At 36.3% G+C, this 22,402-nt stretch overlaps 1 protein-coding gene across 4 annotated transcripts in view; it reads left to right on the top strand.

The window, feature by feature from the left end:
- The window catches only part of SMARCC1 (SWI/SNF related BAF chromatin remodeling complex subunit C1), a 173,830-nt gene that overhangs the window by 109,338 nt on the left and 42,090 nt on the right, over positions 1-22,402 (top strand). For all 4 annotated transcript variants that reach the window (XM_078152454.1, XM_020999002.2, XM_078152455.1 and 1 more), the window contains 2 exons: positions 16,520-16,575; positions 18,571-18,685. In XM_078152454.1, coding sequence (XP_078008580.1) covers positions 16,520-16,575; positions 18,571-18,685 — 171 coding nt within the window. The remainder of the gene's footprint in view (positions 1-16,519; positions 16,576-18,570; positions 18,686-22,402) is intronic.

Raw genomic sequence — 22,402 nt, 5'->3', positions numbered from 1 at the left:
CAGCTGTAGAATTTGGAGGCATGCCCCCCCCTTTTTTTAGTAAAGGCTGAAGTATTGTAATGTGATTATTTCTGAATGAGATATGGACAAAATTCTCTAATGCTAGCCAGTTATAGTTAATGCGATTTGTATTGGGCTCTGACTAATGGAATAAATTAGGACAAGAGCAGATGGTTCTCCTTGGGGGATCTGCTCAGTAGGAATGAACTGGGTCACTAAACAATCTGCAACTCCTTCCACTTAGAAATTGGTTTCCACTGGAGTGTTCAGAGGAGGGGAGTTATTAAGCTTACATTCATACTTGATATGGCAAATTATTGCCTTGTTGCATTGTATACTGATTTGAAATCTAATTTGGAACTTTGTTTTCTTAGTGCTGTGTATGTTGGTATCTTTTGATAATGATATATTGAAATTGTAGTAGTGTAGAGGCAAATTGTAACTTAAAACTGATAAAAATGAAGATAAGTTTTCTTTTTAATTTTGAAATATGAATATTGACAGTTTTTTGTTCTGTTTTATTTTGTTTTTATAGTGAAGCTGTTAGACCCATTTTCACTTTACTTTGAGTGGTTGTTATTAGTCCTGCATTCAAAAGCATGAACATTTCATATATATACAGTCTCTCTCTCTCTCTCCCTCCGTCTCCATACACACACACCACACACACACACACACACACACACACACACACACACACACGTATTCTGCAGACTTTTAGTCACTAGTGTTTTATAAATTAATAAGTCTCATTCTGGTACTTAACTGTGGCGTTGAGGTATATCGAATGTCAAGTCTGGCAGATGATACCAAGCTAGAAAGGCTCTGAATATAGTTACGAGAGTGAACTTATATACATGTTCTTTGTTTGGGAATCAACGTAGCTAAATTCAGAGTGATTCATCATCAGCAACAATGCATGAAGACTGTCCACAAAAATGTGAACTGTTTTTATCTTTATATAGTGGGAGCATTCACACTTGGTGAAATTATGTATCTTTGAAGTATTAAAGAAGTTTCTTAGAAGTTTGATCAGTATTCAAAAAGTTGACGTTTGTGTATGACTATGTGACGTTTTTGTGCTTTCCTTTCTGCTTTGGTCTTGCCACATGTGATGGATAGGTGAAGAGTGACAAGAGTCTTTCTGAACTCTTGTGTTTTCCTCTCTTTAATTTGCACTTTCATACTTCTAATTCACCAAAACAGAATCTTTTAACCTTCCTCCCTGTAACTTGTATGTTGCCATTTTGCCGCATCTTTTCTGCTTTGGGAATGTCTTTGATACTAATTTTAAGCAAATAATAATTGAATGAAAATTAAGGAGGAGAAAGCCACATGGTGTCAGTACCCCTGAACCATCCGTCCCCCTGGGGAAGGCCTTATATACCCAGAGCCTGCTGGCCCACAGCAGATAGTTAATAAGTGCTTATTGATTGATTTGTTTGATGAATGGATGAAAACTTGTTTTTCACTTAGCTATGAAAGTTTGAGCAAAACTAAGTCACTAAATTTGAGATTCTTTTTCTTTTTGTAGCAATTTTCTCCATTATCCATAATTTTCATAATGGACTGTAAAAAATAGACATGGTTAAATTTGGTTCTGTATTTCAAATTGATCTCTGCAAACTGATTCTTTGTTTTCAGGGAGTAGTTTTGATGTCTTTAATTTTTCAAATCTATTATTTCTATTTGTTAGTTTGCCACTGATACCTATTAAGAGAATTCTATTTAATCGTTTTAAAAATTTGGATTATTTTTCAAATTATATATTTTTTTTCAATCAGCAAAAATCTACCTCCTTTCCCTCTCCCATCCCCGATTGAGAATTAAAGAAAAGCAAAGCCTCTGTTGTAGATATTTATAGTTAAGCAAAACAAATTCTTATGTTGACCATGTTCAAAAAAATTGTCTCATTCAGCACTTTTGAGTCCTTTACTTTTCTGTTCAGAGATGGGTAACATGTGTTATCATTAGTCCTCAGGAATTGTGGTTGGTCATTAACAGTGATCAGAGTTCCTAAATCTTTGTCATTGTATACATTGTTCTTCTGGCTCCCTTTACTTCACTCTTCTTCAGTTCATAAAAGTCTTCCTAGGTTTTTCTGATGCCATTTCCCTCATCATTTCTTATAGCACAATTGTATTCTATCACATGTATAACTTATTTAGCCATTCCTCAATTGATGGGCACACCCCCTCAGATTTCCCTTCTTTGCTATCTCAAAAAGAGCTGTAAATGTATTTGTGTATCCATAGAATTTATTTTGCTTAGAATTTCTCCCTCTCTTAACATGTCCTTCTAATATCCTTTTCTTCCCTTTCCCTCCTATTTCCTAGTTGAGTAAAATATGCTTCTGCACCTAACCAGTTCGGATGAGAGTGAGGTTCAAGTGTCAGATTCTTTTCCCACTCTCTTGTCTTACTTATGTGCTTTAATTATATGAGATAATTTTCCCTGGTCTTCCTTTCCCTTCCCACACAGTGTATTCCTTTTCTCTTTTCATTCTTTTCTTAAGATCATCTAGATGTAAAAGAACTATTCCTAGGCCTTCTGTTTAGTTCAGGGTGGCCTTCTAGGTCCTTGGGTGAGGCCTTTTGACTGAGTCCAGGTTTTACAGAATAAATCCTTTTATTAAGGGGATTTGTTCTGTGAAGTTTAGATTCAGTCAGAGGGCCTTCCTTAGAGGGCCACGTGTGGCCTTCAGGCCACAGGTTATCTAGTTGGATCCCCTCTCTGATCCCTCATAGAGTTCCAAGGAATTATAGGTTTCATTTCCTCCTATTTGAATGTAAGCAGTTTATTCTTATTTAATCTCTTATGATTGTCCATTCCTATTTACCCTTTTATGTTTCTCTTAACTGCTGTAATTAACAAAATTTCTACACAGATCTGGCGTTTTCACCAGAAATGCTTGGAAGTCTTCAGTTTCATTAAAAGTCTTTTTTCCCCCCTGTAGAGTTATACTCAATTTTGTTGAGTTAAGGTATTCTTGGTTGTAAGTCTATATCACTTATATCACTTTACCTTTTGGAATATTATTGTATTATAAGCTCTCTACTCCTTTATAGTAGTAAGTACAAAATCATGTGTGAACTTGACTGTGAATTTTCAATACTTGAATTATTTCTTTCTTGTTGCTTATAACATTTTTTCTTTGACCTGGAAACTTTGGATTTTCACTGTGATATTCTTGGCTTTTCGTTTTGGACTTTTCTTTCAGGAAGTAAACCTGGTGGATTCCTTCAGTTTCTTCTTTGTTCTCTGGTTCTAAGAGATGTGGGGGGGGGGGGTTTGTTGTTGTTGTTGTTGTTGTTTTTAAAACATTTCTTGAAATATGTCTAGATATTTGGGGGAGAGGTATCATTCTCCAATAGTCTAGTGGTTCTTAAATTTTTTCTCTCCTAGATCTCTTTTTCAGATCATTTGTTTTTATTAAGAAATAACTTGGATTTTCTTCTGTATTTTCAGTCTTGACTTTGTGTTTATATTTCTTATCTCATGGAGTCGTTGGCTTCTGTTATGTCCATTCTAATTTTCAGAGAGTTTGTTGTTTAGGCAAGGTTTAGTACCTCCTTTGCCGAACTATTAATTCCATTTCCAATTCTTTCTTCCCTAGGTCTTTCTTATTTATTTCCCTTTTTTTTCCCCTAAGCTCTTCCAAGCACTGTAATTTAATTTGTGCCTAAATTGTGTTTGTCTTTGAGACTTTGTTTATAGGGATTTTGGAGTTATTCCCTTTGTTGTTCTTGAGACATTTCAGTTGTGTCTGACTCTTTTTGACTCTATTTTGGCTTTTCTTGATAAAGATATTGGAGGGGTTTGCCATTTCTATTTTTACAGATGAGGAACCTTATGCAAGCAGGGTTAAGTGACTTGCCCAAGGTCACACAGCTAGTAAGTGTTTGAGGCCAGATTTGATCTCAGGAAGATGAGACTTCCTGATTGCAGGCCCAGTTACTGTATCTAATGTACCACTAGCTGCTTGTCATTCTTCTTAGGATTTGTATTTCTGTCACCTTAAGAGTTTTTTATGGTGGGCTTTTTTTTTTTAATTGGGTTGTTCTTGCAGCCTACTTTTTGGCTTTGGAGTTGATATTAGAGCTGGGCTTTTTCTATAACTTCTGGAGGGAAGGTTTTGGCTGGTCTTGTTTCACTGCTTTGTTGGGAGCATTGAATTTTGTGTTGTTATTCTAGGATCTTGGAAACAGCTTTTGTTGGGGAGCTGTCATTTTCAGGGCTCACAAAGTAGAATGATCTGGATTACAGTCTGATAGCTCTGCCACACCACCTTCTCTTTCCGCTAGGTTTGAAGTCTTCAGGTTCCCAGTCTGGGTTTGATTCTGAGTTCTCTTGACTGTTGCAGAATTCAGCTATCAGCTGGCTTGGGTGCTTTCCTTAGTCTGAGTTAGGGAGGATAGGATTCTCTTTGGTCTCTTTCATTCTTGGGGACTGCTGTGGGTCTGGGACTTCTCTTTGACCTGGTACACTGTGTCTCCTTATACTAGAGTGCTTTTGGGAAGGGGGTCAGGAGGGCACCTACCATAGTGCCTAGCACAAAGAGGGTATTTCAGAAGTGCTTATTTACTTGTAACCCATTCGTATGGGGGTAGGGGACAAGTTATTTTCTAAAACCATGTGTATGGAGGTGGAATCAAGAGGTGGAGAAAAGGCAAGTATTTGCTTGAGCTCTCCCCAATACCCCTCCAGACAACTTTAAAATAACTTCTCAAAACCAATTTAGGAGCAATAGAACCAACAAAAGGACAGGGTGAAACAGTTTTCCGGACCAAGAACATTTAGACAGTTGTCAGGAAAGGTCTGCACAGAGAAGAGTATGAAGCAGAGTCCAGCTCAGGCAACTCCTGAGCAAAAGAACAGCAGGCCTCACCTATGCAAGCCAGCAGCAATCCTTAGAGGCGTATGAACTGGCAATAGCAGTTTCTGGAGATCTCAGCCAAGAGGAGGAAAGGAGATCTGACAGCTGGTCAGAAGGAGATTACAGAGGTCTCTTTGCTGGCAGTAGGTGCACGACTGTTACATTTCCCATACACGGATCTGGTTGAAGTCCTGCATTGTGATCTCAGGATGAGGAGGAGCACTAACACGCCAGAGCTAGGTGCAGGGGAGCAGAGACCCTGTCACGGTTCTGTGGCAGAAAAGAGTATTTTTTGGTCACTCCCAGGCCCGTGCACAGTCCAGAAGAAAAGTAAATACACCTTTCTTTAGATCCTGCCACCTTGGAAAAACGAAAAACGTACAGGACCTCCCCCTGAACTATCTCTGAAAACAGCTGTACAAAAAAACCCGAGGCTTGGGACAGTGCCCCTTGTACCCCAGGAGTAGAGCCCAACTTTAACAGAAAATTAAAAGTCAAGAAATAAGGTGGAAAAATGAGCAAACAACAACAAAAGAACTTGACCATAGAACGTCACTGTGGTGACAAGGAAGATCAAAACACAAACTTAGAAAAAGACAACAAAGCCAAAACAGGTCTATCTAAAGCCTTAAAGAAAAATGTGAATTGCTCTCAGGTCCCACAATAACTCATAAAAGAGCTCAAAAAAGGATTTTTAAAATAATATGAGAGAGGTAGAGGAAAATTTGGGGAAAGAAATGAGAGTGATTTAAAAAAATCATGAAAAATGAGTCAACAGCTTGGTAAAGGAGGCACATACACACATACATACTGAAGAAAATGACGCCTTATAAAATAGAATAGGCCAAATGGTAAAAGAGGCACCAAAATCTACTGAAGAGAGCTTGTTTAAAAAGCAGAATTGGCCAAATGGAAAAAGAGGTACAAAAACTAACTGAAGAAAATAATAATTTTAAAAATTAGAAGAAAAAATAGAAGAAAATATTAATTATCTCAATGTAAGGACAACTGACCCAGAATATAAATCAAAGATAGCTCATCTGTGAATTTTTTAACTCCTTGAAAGCCATGATCAAAAAAATGGCCTAGACATCATCTTTCAAGAAATTATAAAGGAAAGCTGTCTTCATAATCCTAGAACTAGAGGATAAAATAGATAGAAATAGAGTCTACTACTGATCACCTCCTGAAAGAGATCACTAAATGAAAACTCACAGAAATATATTATAGCCAAATTCTGGATTTCCCAGGTCAAGGAGAAAACATTGTGAACAGCCAGAAAGAAACAATTTAAATATCAAGGAGCCAGAGTTGGGATAATACAAGATTTATCAGCTTCTATATTAAAGGGTCAGTGGACTTGGAATGTGATATTCTGGAAGGCAAAAGAGCTAGATTACAAACAAGACTCATCTACCCACCAAAACAGAGTATAATCCTGTAGGGAGGGAGAAATGGATATTTAACAAAAGAGAGGCCTGTTGGACAATCCTGATGAAAAGGCTAGAACTAAATAGAAAGTTTGACTTTCAAATACAAGGCTCAAGTGAATTATAAAAAGTTAAACAGGAGACAGATGTCATAAGGAAATCAATAAGGTCAAACTGCTTACATTCCTACATGAGAAGATGATACTTGTAACTCCTACGTTATTAGGGGAGTTGGAGAGAGAGAGAGAGAGAGAGAGAGAGCGCGAGAGAGAGAGCGCGAGAGAGAGAGCGCAGGTGTGAGTTGAATATGATGGGATCATTATCTTAAAAAATAAAATTAAAAGGTGAGAAAGAGAAATGTATTGGGCAAAAGAAGAGATAGAATGGGGTGAGTTAAAAAAAAAGATACAAAAGAGCTTTTACAGTAGAGGGGAAGGTAGGACAGGTGAGGGGGGGGTAGGTTTTTGAACCTTATTCTCATCATAATTGGCTCGAAGAGGGGAGTAACATACACACTCATTTGGATATAGAAATCTATCTAACCCTGTAGGAAGTAAGAGGGGAAAGAGATGAAAGAAGTGGGGGAGCTGATAGAAAAAAAGGTGAATTTTGGGGACTCCATAGTCAGAAGTAAAACACTTTTGAGGATGTGGACAGGGTGAAAGGAGAGAGAGAAGAATAAGCGGGGAAAAGTAGGATGGAGGGGAATACACAGTAATCATAACTATGAAAAAAATTTTTTTTTGCAGCATTTCTCTGATTTAAGTCCTTATTTCTCAAATATATAGAGAACTGAGTCAAATTTATAAGAATAAAAATCATTCCCCAATTGACAAATGGTCAAAGGTTATAAATAGGTGGTTTTCAGATGAAGTAATCAAAGCTATCTATAGTCATATTTTAAAAAATGCTATAAATCACTATTGATTAGAGAAATGCAGATTAAAATAACTCAGAAATGCCACCCCACACCTATCTGATTGGCTGATATGGTGGAAATGGAAAATGATAAATGCTGGAAAGGATGTGGGAAAATTGAGACAGTAATTGTGGAGTTGTGAATTGATTCAACCATTGGGGAAAGCAATTTGGAACTGTGCCTAAAGGGCTATAAAACTGTGCATACCCTTTGACTCAGCAATACCATTACTAAGTCTGTATACCAAAAAGGTAAAAAGGAAAAGGACATGTATATACAAAAATAATTACAATAGCTCTTTTTGTGGTGTCAGAGAACTGGAAAGTGAGAGGATGCTGAACAAGTTGTACAATATGATTGTGATGGAATACTGTTGTGCTATAAGAAATGACAAGCACAATGATTTCAGGAAAACCTGGAAAAACTTACATGAAGTGATGCAAAGTAAAATGAGCAGAACCAGGAGAACCTTGTATATCGTAACAACAGTATTGTACAGTGATCAACTATGAATGACTTAATAATTCTCAGCAGTAAAATGGTTCAAGACAATTCTGAAGGACATGTATGCCAAATGTTCCAGCGAAAGAACTGATGGGGGTCTGAATGCAGATAAGAAGCATGTTTTTTTTTTAAACTTTATTTTTGTTCTTTGTTTGTTTTTTCATTTTTGTTTTTCGGTATTTTTCTTTCACAACATGACTAATGTGGAAATATATTTTGTATGTCTGAGCATGGGAAGGAGGGAAGGTAAGAACCTGGAAATCAAAATCTTTAAAAAAACAAATGTTAAAATTTGTTTTTACATGTAATTAGGAAAAAATAAAGTAAAAAAAAATTAAAAAGAAATACTTTCTTTTTTCTAGTCAAACTTAATTGTTTCTCCAAAACACAAAGGCCTCTCTGGAACAGGAAGTAAGGACTATATAGCCCCTTTGTGTACATTTGTTTCTGACAAATTGTGTAAATTTGTCAGAATTTAGTTTTAGCTTTCTTTATGTAAATGATGGTTGTGTCCTGGGAATTTGGGGCGAAATTTCTCTTAGGCAGCTCTTCACTCTGTGTATGTAATGTTTAAAGTGAAGGACTGAGACTAAATCCTTTTTGTGTTGTAGACAATAAATTGTTTCCAGTCAGATTATTTTGGTAATTTTGAGTAATCTTCCTTTAAACATAAAAAGTAAACATGCAGATTTCATTTATCTTTATTCTTCTCTTCTTCCTCTCAGTAGGATAACAATTTACAGTTTGGATAATAAAATTTAAGCTGCCAAAATGAGTATTATCAAATGATTTAGAAATCCTTCAGTTCATGTTTTAATTATTTGATAATGTGACTTTTATATAACCATGCTTTCTGGAAAACAAACCTTTTTGGTGGTAATATTAGAGTTACCTTTAGAGATAATCTTTCCACTTGGGGCAAGAGTAATTTCTACTGAACTAAATAGATCTCCACACAATCAGTGTTCTGGTCCCTTATTGTGACATATGTAGGTCTTTACCCTCATTGTCAAAGTCTGTGCCAGTTCAGGAAGTTGCTCCTGTGATGCAGGGGAGAGACTACTCTCCCAGAACTCATCTATGCAAGTACAGAGAGGCTTATCTCAGGAAGTTTGACCATTAGCTGATCAATTTTTTGTTTGTGGAAACTCATTTTTTAAAAAATGCAAATACAAAGTGTCCCATAGATCTGTGTGACCCCAGTTGTTATTTAACATGAATAATGGTGGCAGAAAGAAAAGTTGAAATTGCTAAGAGGAGCACAGATTTTAGAACATCTACAGAAATATTAAGTTAGGTAAAGTTAGACTCTAAATGTGCAATCCTTTTCTGGATTCTTCTGGAAGAAATCAGTCATCTGTACTGATATTTTTGCTATAAATGTAGAACAAAGGAAAGAACTATTTGCAGCTTAATTACAAGATGACTCATGGTTCTCAGGTAAAAAAAGAGTTAATTGGTAGAGTTGGTTTTATTATATGTATGTCCCAAAGGAAGAAGAAATATTTTAATGGAAATTTGATCATTTCATTTTATGTTGTTCAAGATTAGCATAAAGAAGGGGTCCACCATGAAAATAGATATAGCTTAATGTGCTAACATCCTTTGCATAGGACATGTAGTAAAATTTATAAAGAAATTGATAAGATCCTCCAACCAAATCAGCATGTTTTTTAAGTAAATTTTTATTAGGCTTTTTTAAAATAGTGCCTAAATTTTCCCTTAGATGTATATGAAATTCCATTTTTAAAGTACCTGGCATATAGTAGGTGCCTAGTAAAATACTTTTTGCTTTTGTTTTCCCCTCCTCTGACAAAGAACCATCCCATTTAACAAAGAATTTTCAAACTCTTTCTTAGTTTTCAGTGACTTAAATGCAAAGTGGGACATCAGGGTGGTCAGCAAAAAATATGTGATTTGGAAATAAAAAGTGAAGGAGGCTAAAGGTTTGCAGATTACTCACAAGCCTTACAGCCATGAATGAATCATGGAATTATTTGTTTGTTTGTTTGTTTTTGATTGAGCAGTGGGGTTAAGTGACTTGCCCAGGGTAACACAGCTAGTTAGTGTTATGTGTCTGATAGTTCAGGGTGATGGTGAATAGATTCCTTCCCAAGTACATCACAAATGGTATTATACTCAAAAAGGTAATCAAGAAGATGTCAGTAATCACTAACGTGAAAATTTTTTGAGACAAAAAAGCAGAGCAAGATCTAGCCTTTAAGATTCTTCTCCAGAAAAGTCTTTTTGTTGCATATATTAATATCATAAAAATTCCTTGATAGTTGCAACTGGAGAGATAATGTCATTCAATAATCCCTTGATTATCATTATCATGAAATGATAAAATGGGAAACATAAGCTTACAAAGGTGCTTTTCAGTATTGTAGTGTTTCTGCTCTATAAACTTCAAATAGAAGACATTTCCTATAGATACAGAGATTCTCCATGTTTCTCTCTTTTTGATTAACATTATGCCAATTGTTTCAATGCCCAGAACACTACAGGGTCTTCTCTGTTAGATCCATGGCCACTTGTTCTTTCAGCAAACACTTAAAGAAGACAAAGTTTGATATAGTTCCTACCATCAACAAACTTAACCTTCTTCTGGGAGATCTGAAGAGGTTGGTTGATCTAGTAGTTCATATGGGGAAAAAAATAAGTGAATAAGGAAGGCATATTTCTCCAATTATCTCATGCAAATAGACAACCCATATTAAATGAGTTCATCAGTACATATATCTTGTTAGAGACATAAATGGCCTATAACTTGGCTTGAAATTAAGTAGGAGCAGAGAGATGGGATAAATTTCATTTAGGAAATTATACAGTACTTCCTTTTTTAAATGTTTTTATTGATAACCTTTGTTTTTTTATTACCTTTATATTTCTGAATGCATCTCTCTTCTCCCCTTCTCAGAGAGCTATCTCTTATAACAAAGAATAAAAAGAAAAAACAAAAAGCTAAGCAGAACTAACCTTCTGACTGAAAAAGTCTTGACATGTGAAGTGTTCCACACCAGTAGTCCCTCACCTCTTCTAAAAAGGAAAAGGATTCCATCTCATTTCTCTTTTTTTTGGGGGGGGGAGTTTTCATCATTTTAATTTCACCACATTCAGTTTCAGTTATTTTGTTATTTCCATTTGCATTGTTGTCAAAATCTAGATTATTAGTCTTTTTTCAATCACTTGGCTGTGCAGCACTTTTGCTGCACTGCATCATTAATCTCAAGTTGCATCCTGTCCCGAAAACACAGCTTTAAAAAAATCTGTTTTCTCTCAGTGTTACAATATGGGTACAGAGCTTTGAATGTCACAGTCAAAAAAAGAATCAGGACTTCAAGCAATCCATACAGTGAATGAAAAAGATATATGGTCATTGTAAAGTTAGATCACGTTAGCCAGATATTTTATTCCAGAAGTGGCTGGCTAGAAAATGGCGTAAGTCAGTTATGTTGGGCTTTAGTAGGGATTGAATTACAAGCAGAAATAATAGTTTGATATGTTGAATAAATGGTCAGGGGAACTGTCCAGTAATTATTTAGATTACAGTGTCTAAAATAATTGTATACTGAGCTGATAGCCACCTTTCTGTAAAGAGTAGGGCTGTGTCACTCCATTTAGTAAGCATTTATTTATGTTCCTTTTAGTTTTTAAAATACTTTAGAGAAAAACAGAAACTGATGTGTAATCTAGCATGTGGTTGAGAAGACAACCCTGATAATAATATTGTTGTACATGTCACTTTTCAGGAACAGGAGGCCCAGAAATGACTGTGTTAATTACATTCCATATCATCAAATACAATTCACAGTTTATAAATAGCTGAGGGCTTCTCACCATGAAAATTTTCAAAACACCATTCAGAGCCAAAGAGTTCTAAGTCAGACAGCTATGTGAATGAAGAATTTGGCAGTTAAACTTGTAGAGGAAGTTAAGTGTTTTTTTTTTTTAAATTATTATTAGGCTTTTTTTTCCCAGATAGAGTGAGGATCTCCTGCTTTGCTGCTGTTGCAGAAAAAAGACCTTCAGGTCCTCAGGTATAGAAATATCTGCCCAGTTTTCCAGCTTTTGGCAGTTAGGACTGAGGTACCCGCAAATTGAGTTCCATTTCAAGGACTTTGGCTAATGGAAGGATTTATTAATTTGCTATAATGACTGCCATATTTATCTGATGGTAAGATTTCATATTTTTAGAAATAGATTGACTCTTAAGTTGCTATTCTTTTTATTGTACTGTTACCTGAGAACAGATGTGTATTCTGATGTACTGTTCCATTAGGGTTGTACCTAATCAGATAGACAACCTCCACCTAAAAGCCTATTAAAATATTGCCACTTCTGGGATAAAACTTAGGTGGAAATAATGTAAAGCTAATCAGTCAGTTAGATCATTCTGTGCAAGGCACACAAATGTTACGGTAGGTGCAAAGACATTTTTAAGACATGATTCTGATTAAGAAATATAATATTTTTGGTGGATGAACTATATATTCCTGGAAGGATGGTTAGAATCACAAAATTTTAGGATTGGAAGGGACTTCAGAGAACATTTAGTCTAGCCACCCTAATTTAGAGATGAGGAAACTAAAGGCTGGAGAAATGAAATAATTTGATATAGCTAGTGGTGATGGAACTAAACCCCAGAATGAAAATATTCCTCATATAGGCAGTGAATGAGGGTAGAAGAAAGCATGAGGCATGTTCAGGTGGCCGCAAACAGACCAGTTGAACTAGAGAAGAAGGCTAATGTGGGTACATCTTGGGGGAATAAAGCTGTGGAGATAGTTTTGGCAGGCTTTCAAGTCTGTAGTGCTTGAATTTTCCCCTCTTTGGAGTGGGAAACCATTAAGTCAGGAATAGGACTTGATAAAATAGCATTTTAGAAAAATTAAGTTTGATAGCATTCTGTATTGGAGTCAGGGAAATCAGTTACATGGCTATTCAGTTAATGGAGATGAAGAAGAAGAAGAGATAGTGACTACCCTGCCCTCAAAAGTAAAAATATGTCTAGTACTAGAAAAAAAGGAAGAGTCACAGTTTGAGATATCCTAAAAGAAACACCAGGATGATTTGGTGGTGGCTCAGTTATAAACAGCAAAAACAAGATGGGATATATAACTCTTGGAATTATACTACTTGTGAACTCAAGAGGTTAATGGAATTATACGTGGTTCTCTTCCCTTAAAAAAAAAAAAGCAGGATATGTGAATCTCAGTTTTCACATTAAATAATTCTCAACTATCAGTAGCATTCCTTCTAGCTTCACAAGTCGAGATTATATAGAAGAGGAAGGATTTATAATTTTAGTACACTTAATATATTAAAAGACCCAATCATTACAGTCTATCCTAGCTTCAAACCTTTCCTTTTACTTTTATGTTACTCTCTGGGATTCCAAAGAAAAGGTATAACCAGAACTGTTATAGGCTAAGCAGGCTGCTAAATAGGTGATTGTGGACCTATTGTGCAGTATAGAAAATAGAAGCTTAATAAATAAATGGAATTGAATTGATTAAAGCTGTTGTTTGCCAAGTTGCTTGAAATTCCCATCATTAAAGAATCTTTTTAAAAATTGAGTCATTGTCTTCAGATCCTAGTTAAATTGTATATGTTTCATGATAGTATTGAACGCAATGTGGTAGCATGAAAAACTTGTTAGAGGAGCTAACAGAAACTGATCAGGTAGCACAAATTTGAGGCAGTTAAGTTTTGATGTGGGGAGGAGCTCAAAAATGATAGGAAACATGCAGAGGGCAGATGTTCATGGGGTGCCACACTGGGAGTCCATGTCCTATCAAGGAACAGTATGAAGTTACCAAGTCATTTGATTAAGGGTATTTCTACAGGAGACTAGTGTTTAAAAAAAAAGAAGTTGACATTGATGGGGAGGGAACACTAAAAATAAACTTTCTTTATATGCCTCTGGCATATAATTTGTGATTTGTAGAAAAGTCACATATGCTTTCAGTGCCACAGGTGGTTCTCTAAAACTCTGAATTGTGGTCAGTTTATATAACTGGTCGCTCCTCAACAGTAGAGGGAGTTTTTTAGTGTGTATTCCATAGATCCCAGCCTTGGCTTGGTTATTTACTACCAGTATGACCTTGAACAAGTCACCTAATTTCTCTGGGCTTGGTTTTTTTAAAAATTGTTTTATTTTTAATTTATAGAATAAAACAAGTATTTCCATAACAGTTCAATAAAAAAAAAGATTGCACATGAAACTGCAAATCTACTGTGTACAACTTGTCATTTCTTTCTAATATAACAAAATTATCATGTGAATTATTTTCCTTCCCTCCCCTGACCCCTCCAAAGCTCAGTTTCTTAATCTATAGATTAGGTTACCTTTAAGGTGCCTTCCAGTTCTAAATCTTTGATTTTATTCAAATTAATGTTTATGGATTGTGTTTTGGTCCACTTTAGTTATCCATCTCTTTTAGTGCTTGGTAGCTCTTAAGTTAGTAAAATGGGTTACACTACACATTTAAAATAATGTTTTTGTCACGTGGCAAGTCCCAGTAAGTTGGTGTTTATGTCACTGAGAAGATTCACAAATCTTCTTCCCATCAATATCTAAAACCAAAGTAGCTTGTTTCTCTTCTTCCGTGGTGATAACTATCTTAACTAAAGTGTTTTTTTTAACTGCTTCATAGAATACACTCTATTATGAGTACTTATACACAAAGCGTTTATGCACAATATCAAGAGAAACTGAAGATGTAAACAGAATCTTAGAAACATGTATTCAGTCTAGGAAAATCCAAAGGGAGCATCTTTATCTGCACCATTGTCATGATAATAGTGATATTATATCAGTTTGTCTTGGAATTGTACTTAATTAAAGGGTTAGCATCAGAAATATGCTACCCTACCAAGGACTCTTGAGTTAGTATATTGTCTTGAGATTATTGGAAAGTAGAATTCTGTCATCACTCACAATTGGAAGGGAAAAAAAATTTTAAATTAATAACTCCAGTGTGTCGTTTTTCACTCATATACTTACTCACAATTCTGCTTTCTCAGGTAAGATGAAGTCAGCAACATTCATTAAGCATCTACTGTGTGCAAGGCATTGTTTTGGTGACTAAATATACAAAAGCAGAAAAACAATACTTCCCTTTCTCTCAAAGAGTTTATATTCTAATGGTGAAGGATTCAACATTTACTCTCGTAAGTAGAGCACAGCATAGAACATGAATGGAGCAAAGGAGAAATTCAGACAAAGTACCTCAGGAGTATTTGAAGAAGAATACTGTAAGGAGAAGAATATCAATGTAGCATCTAAACAGGGGCTGAGAAAGAATCCCATCATGGGAAATAATGAGCTATCCAATTTAGATGGAAGGTACAGTGATTGACTGGGCAAATAGGTGGCACCGTGGATAAAGCATCAAGCCTGGAGTCAGGAAGAGTAAGTACTCTTCCAGAGTTGAAACCTGGCCTCAGACACTAACTGTGTGACCCTGGGCAAGTCACTTAATCCTGTTTGCCTCAGTTTCCTCATCTATAAAATGAGCTGGGGAAGGAAATGACAAACCACTTCATTATCTTTGCCAAGAAAACCCCAAAATAGGATAAAGAATTGGGCATGATTAGAGCAACTGAACAACAACAAAAGAGTGCTTGAAGGGGGGAAATAAGACTGGAAAAGTAGGTGAATGCCAAACTGTAGAATGCATTAAAAGACAGGCTGAAGAAATTGTATTTATTTATAGTGCCAGTAGAAAGCCATTGATTATTTTTTAAGGGAGGTGACAAGTTCTAAACTATGCTTTAGGAAAATGATTTTGACAGCTGTGTGTAGAATAGACTAGAGCAAGAAGAAAGTGGAAGTAGATTAACCTGTGTGGAAGCTTTTCTAGTATTTGAGTTGTGAACCATATGGATGTATCTATGTGAGCCTCTACGAGGATGTTGGCATGCCCTCTGCCCACCCAGCCAAAAAAAAAGTTTTGAAGGTAGAATCTATAGAATTTTGCAAGTAATTTCAAATGTGGAGAGTGAAAGAAAAGGAAGAATCAGAGTTTATTTCAGAGTTTTGATTCTGAGGGATGGGATTGGTAGTGGTGCTGTCAACATAAATAGGGAAATTTGGAGGAAAGACATTGATGTTGGGGATGTATGTGATGATTTTAAGTGTGATGCTTTTAGAGGTGTCTTATTGTGGTGGATAGGGCAATGGATTTGAAACTGAAAAGACCTGAGTTTTGATCCAGTCTCAAACACTTAGCTGTTGTAGGATCCTGGTCAAATAAACTTTTCTGAGGTTTAGTTTCTCATCTTTAAAATGGGAATAATAATAGCCCTACCTCAGTGTTTTGGTGAGGATCAAATAAGATAATGTATATAGACATTAAACATTAAAGTGTCATTTAAATGTTACTATTATTAGTAAATTGAACTTGGTAAAAAAATACACAACACATTTTCTTCAGTTTTTGAATATTTGTGTCAGCTCTCCAGAGGAAATCATTGTTTTCCTATAAACCTACTACTTTAATATAATGTGGTTTTTTTCAGTGCATGAATATTTTTATTATGGCTAGGTAATTACATCTTATTCTAATCTGTAGACTACTTGAGTCTTTGAATTGAAAACCACAGTAAATCTTCTATTTTTCATTGCTTATTTGTTAGTCTAATATGTTAGATTGTGGCTAAAAATCAAGGCGGGACACATTTATTATTCTAACCTGCTTTTAGTTCTAGTATCACTGTTTATCTTAGCAACAATTTTGTCGTAAATATAATCTTATCGAGCTATTTACGTTCTTTCCCTTCTAGATGGTACTGAAGAAGAAAAAATGGAAACAGAGACAGACGGACAACAGGTTGAAAAGGTGAAGTATGTTAAGTTGGATTTTCTTATATCAGAAAAGCCACAAAGTATTTGAAGATCACTTTTGTAGACAGGGCTTTAGAAAAATTATTGACTGAATATCTAATGGAATTAGAATTAAGTGGTCAGAGGGTTGTACATAGTATGTACAATTTATGTCCTTGAGAATACAAGGGAAGTTTAGATTAATCAGAACATAGGATAAGTGTGTATCCCTTTTTAGTTGGGCTATTGATTATATAATATTAGAGTTATAAGGAATTTTATTTTCTAGGTCAGGAAATTGAGACCCTGGGAGGGTAATTAACTTGTCCAAAGTCATATAGTTGTTAGCAAAGGCAGGATTAGAAGCCTAGGTTTTGGACCCTCTTACCTGTAGTCCAGTTTCCTTTCTGCCACACCATATTGCTTCTTCTTGTACCTTTCTGCCTCACAATCCAGGTTACATTTGAAACTTGTTGGTAAATGCAGGATTCCTGGCACGGTGGGGTCCTCAGTCTATAGAACTTACTCAGTCTACAGATGCAGAAATATCTCTTTGTACCACCCATTCTTGTGATAATTCATATAGATTCCAGTTTAACATGGAACCACATGGTTTCTCTACTAATTATGACTTGGAAATTTACTTAACACAAATTGGTGTGGTTTATACCATACTCTTTGCATACTTACCATAAGGTGCCATAGTGGCTTATTCTTTGACAGAAAACTCATCAGGCTGTGACAGGTTTTGTGTATTTCTTCGGATGTGCCCCCACTCTCCCAATTCCCATTGCTTTGTTTATGCTTTTTTCTCTTTGATTTGAGTAGAATGGGATATTATTGCTACTTGCAACAATCACAGCATGAAATACAATGTCTTTGCTTATAGGCACTTAATGAGCATTGATTGAATTGTTAAATTGGAATCTAAATAGATTTTGCTCTTTCAAAAATTTTATGAACATTGGTTCCCCCCCCCCATATCTACTGTTTCTGAAGTTCTAGTCTTAGAAGTAAGATTCACCTTCTTAAGAGAGCAGAGACTATATTGTCAAATATTTAATTCTGCTTTGTGATACCTGGCATCTTGGTGTTCACAGTAGAGGATATTTAGGTAGTAAACATGGCATGTTTAACCTTTGTTATGTAGTTGTAATTGAATTATGAGTCTTTGTTTCCCACTTTTAATTAAGGTCAAGCTAACTAACAAGTCTTCCTTTACCAGGGCGTAAAATAGACTTTTAAAAGTAAAGAGGAGGAGAAGTTAGGTGGGGCAGTGGATAGAGTACCAGCCCTGGATTCAGGAGGACCTGAGTTCAAATGTGGCCTCAGACACATAACACTTACTAGCTGTGTGACCCTGGGCAAGTCACTTAACCCCGTTACCTAGCCTGGAAAAAAAAAAGTAAAGAGGAATTAACTTCCTATCTTAGAAGGAATAGAGAGTTGTTACTATGTATTGAATAAGAAGAGTATAACAGTTATAGCTGCTTAAGGAAAATCACTTTGGCAGCAGTTGAGGATAAATTTGAGTGGGAAAGGTCAGGGAAACCAATTACAAGCCAGTATAATAATCTTGGTGTGATGAAGTGATGAGGGCTTGAATATAGGTGATGATGTCCTAAACTCAGGTTTTGGTTTTGTGAATAGAGAGGATATGTTGGATGTCTGAGATTTATGGAGGTAGAAATAGCAAAAAATGAAAACTGATTGGGCATGTGGGTTGTGGGAGAGTGAAGAGTTGAAGATAAAGCCAAAATTATGACCATGAAAGACTGGGAAAATGTTGATAACCTTTGAAAAGGATAAGGAAGTTTGGAAGAGGGTTGAGTTTGGAGTTAACAAGTATGGATGTGTTCGCTTACGATATGTTCAGTTTAAGATGTCCTTATGGCATCCAATTTGAAATATCTAATAAGCAGTAATTGGGTTACATTGTCATAAAACTATATTACACCTAAAAGGATGTTTTTCCTCTTTGTAAGCTACCTGCCTCTCACCTTCTCATTAGGTTGAAAATAAAGGAGAAAATGAAATTGATGAAAACGATAAAGCACAGGATGGAGAAAATGATAAAAGTATTGAGAAAGAGCTAGACAGTGAAGTTAATGAGGATACCAAATCAGGTAACTGATGGAAACTGTTCTTAAAATATAATCTTTAGACACCATTAGTTTAAACAACTAAGCGAATGAAATCCTTTCTGTATAATACATTGGGCCCATTTCTGAATCCAGAAATAATTATTTACATTTTATTTTGCGAAAGCTCCAACATTAACTTACGGTCTTTTCATATCTACCAGTTTCTTGGTATGAGGCAAAGCTTTCAGGGTTGTTTTGATTTGCAATTCTGTCATTAATATTTTGGAGCATTCTTTAGTATGCTTAATAGTTTTTAATTTTTCTTTTGAAAACTCATTCGCATACTTTGACCACTACTCTCTTGGGAAATGGCTTTTGATCATATGTGTTTTTCTTAGTTGCCTATATATCTTGGTTGTCAGACCTTTATTAGAGGTATTTGATACAAATTTTTATTCACAGTTTATCACTTCGCTTCTCACCTAGATGTGTTCATTTTATTTGTTAAAAAATTTCAGTTTTATGAAGTCAAAATGATATATTTTATATTTGATGGTTGCCTCTATCCCGCATTTGATTAAGAGTTTATCCATTGTCCATATTTGAGAAAGGTATTGATCAGAATTCCATTTTTAAAAATTGTATGGAGGCAGAACCAAAATGGTGGAGTGACTTGCTGAGCTCTCCCCCAAACCCCTCCAAATACCTGTAAAAACAAAAAAATTGCTCTAAACAAATTCTAAAGCAGCAGAACCCACAAAAAGACAGAGTGAAACAAATTTCTAGCCCAAGACAGCCTGGATGGTTAATCAGAAAGGTATATCATGCCAGGTGGGTAGAGGAGCGCAGTTCAGCATGGGCACATAGACAAAACAGGCCTCAGTGAATCTGCAGCAGGCCTCAAAGGACTGAATAACAGGGAGGTTTCCAGACTTCTGAACCCACAAACCCAAAGACAACTTAGAAGGTCAATAGGAAAAGTCTGTGACTGCAGTGAGAGAGAGAAGCGTGGTCCCAGCCCCAGTTCCCGAGCATGGCCCAGGTGCAACAGCTGCTTCTAGAGCTTCCAGCCCACAGACTGAGGAGGGATCAAGTGGCTAATCAGAGGGGGATTGCAGGGATCTCTTTGCTGGTGCAGGATTCTCTTGCTTTGCCTTCGCTGGATCTGGGTCACAGTTCTGGGTGGCAGTCCTGGGGCAAGGAGGAGTGCTGATGTGGTGGAGCTTGTAGTGGTGGTAGAGAGGAAATCCTACAGTTCCAAGGCAGAAAAGAGTGCTTGTGGCCACTCATAGCCTGAGCACAGGCCAGAAGAGGAGTAAACACCTAGGCCCTTTATCGTACTACTTTGGAAGAACTGAAAACTTACAGGTCCCTAGAAGTATCTCTGAAAACAGCTGCACAAAACCCCCACAGCTTGGGGCAGTACACTCTCCATACTGGAAGCAGACCCCTGCCTTAACAAAGAGTTTATAACTCAACTAACTGGCTGGGATCATGGGCAAACCTCACAAAAAAGTCAGACCATAGAATCTTTCTTTGGTGACAAAGGAAATCAAAACGTACAACCAGAAGAAGACAACAAAGTCAAAGCTCTTACATGCAAAGCCTCCAAGAAAAATATGAATTAGTCCCAGGCCATGGAAGAGCTCAAAAAGGATTTTGAGAAGCAGGTAAGAGAAGTAGAGGAAAAACTGGGAAGAGAAATGAGAATGATAGAAGAAAATCATGAAAAACAAGTCAACATCTTGCTAAAGGAGACCCAAAAAAATACTAAAGAAAATAACACCTTAAAAAATAACCTAATCCAAATGGCAAAAGAGGTCCAAAAAGCCAATGAGGAGAAGAGTGCCTTAAAAAGCAAAATTGGCCAGATGGAAAAGGAAGTCCAAAAGATTACTGAAGAAAATACTTGCTTAAAAATTAGAGTGGAGCAATTGGAAGCTAGTAACTTTATGAGAAATCGAGACATTGTAAAACAAAACCAAAAGAATGAAAACACTGTGAAATATCTCACTGGAAAAACAACTGACCTGGAAAATAGATCCAGGAGGGAGAATTTTAAAATTATTGGACTATCTGAAAGCCATGATCAAAAAAAGAGCGTACACATCATCTTTCAAGAAATTATCAAGGAAAACTGCCCTGATATTTTAGAACCAGAGGGCAAAATAGAAATTGAAAAAATCCACTGATCACCTTCTGAAAGAGATCCCCAAAGGAAAACTCCTAGGATATTGTAGCCAAATTCCAGAGTTCCAGGTCAAGGAGAAAATATTACAAGCAGCCAGAAATAAACAATTCAAGTATTGTAGAAATACAATCAGGATAACACAGGATTTAGCAGCTTCTACATTAAGGGACTATAGGGCGTGGAATATAATATTCTGGAGGGCAAAGGACATAGGATTACAACCAAGAATCACCTACCCAGCAAAATTGAGTATAATTCTTCAGGGGAAAAAATGGACATTCAGTGAAATAGAGGACTTTCAAGCATTGTTGATGAAAAGACTAGAGCTGAATAGAAAATTAAACTTTCAAATACAAGACTCAAGAGAAACATGAAGAGGTAAACAGGAAAGAGAAATCATAAGAGACTTATTAAGGTTGAACCGTTTACATTCGTGCATGGAAAGATGATATTTATAACTCATGAGACCATTGTCAGTATTAGGGTAGTTGGAGGGGAAAAAATTATGTGTGTATGTATATGTATATACACAGAGAGAGAGAGAAGAGGGGGGCACAAGGTAAGTTGAAGATGGAGTGATATCTGGAGAATAAAATTAAGGAATGAGAGAAGGAGAAAGGGAGAGGTAGAATGGGGTAAATTATCTCACATCAAACAGACAAGAAATGGCTTTTATGGTGAAGGTGAAATGTGGGAAGGTAAGAGGGAATGAGTGAATCTTATTCTCGTAGTATTTGGCTTAAGGAGGGGATAACATATACCCAATTGGGTGTGGAAATCTTCTTACTCTACAGGAAAAAATGAGCAAGAGAGCAGGGAGATGATAGAGGGGTGGGGCAGATTGGGGGAGGAGATAATCAGAAGCAAACATTTCTGAGGGAGGGACAGGGTCAAAAGCGAGAATAGAATAAATGGGGGGCTGGATAGGGATAGGATTAAGGGAAGTGTAGTTAGTTTTTCACAGCATGACTGCTGTGGAAGTGTGTTTAGCATAACTACACATGTATAACCTGTATTGAGTTGCTTGCCTTTTCAATGAGGGTGGGTGTGGAGGGAGGAAGGGAGAAAATTTGGAACCCAAAGTTGTAAAAACACATATTAATAAAAAAGTTGTTTTCATATGCAACTGGGAAATAAGAAAAAGAGGAAGTGAGGTATAGAAATCTGTCCTGCCCTACAGGAAAATAGAAGGGGAAGGGGATCAGAGAAGGGAGGGAGAGATAGAAGGAAGGGCAGATTAGGAGAAGGGGTATTCAGAATGCCTGCCACCTTAGGGCAAGGGGAGGGGCGAGATGGGGAGAAAATTTGGAACTCAAAATCTTATGGAAGTGAATGTTGAAAACTAAAAATAAGTGGCATCTATTTGCACATTAAAATTTACCAGAGAATTTTTCAACTTATATATTGTTAAAACTTGGGATTCGTATGTCCCGTTTTACTTAGAGCAGTTGTTTTCCCTCAGTGTATTGAGATGTTGTTTATGTCAGCAGTAACTGCACAGAGTTTAAGGGAAAACAGAAATAAAAGAAGACAGAATGTGCCATTTTAAAAACTTGATCCTATCAGAG

This window comes from Phascolarctos cinereus, unplaced genomic scaffold (assembly GCF_003287225.1).
Source record: "Phascolarctos cinereus isolate Bilbo 61053 unplaced genomic scaffold, phaCin_HiC Scaffold_4;HRSCAF=312, whole genome shotgun sequence".
Classification (NCBI taxonomy): Eukaryota; Metazoa; Chordata; class Mammalia; order Diprotodontia; family Phascolarctidae; genus Phascolarctos; species Phascolarctos cinereus.
The sequence above is the reverse complement of the archived record's forward strand: the minus strand, read 5'-3'. Positions and strand labels throughout refer to the sequence as shown.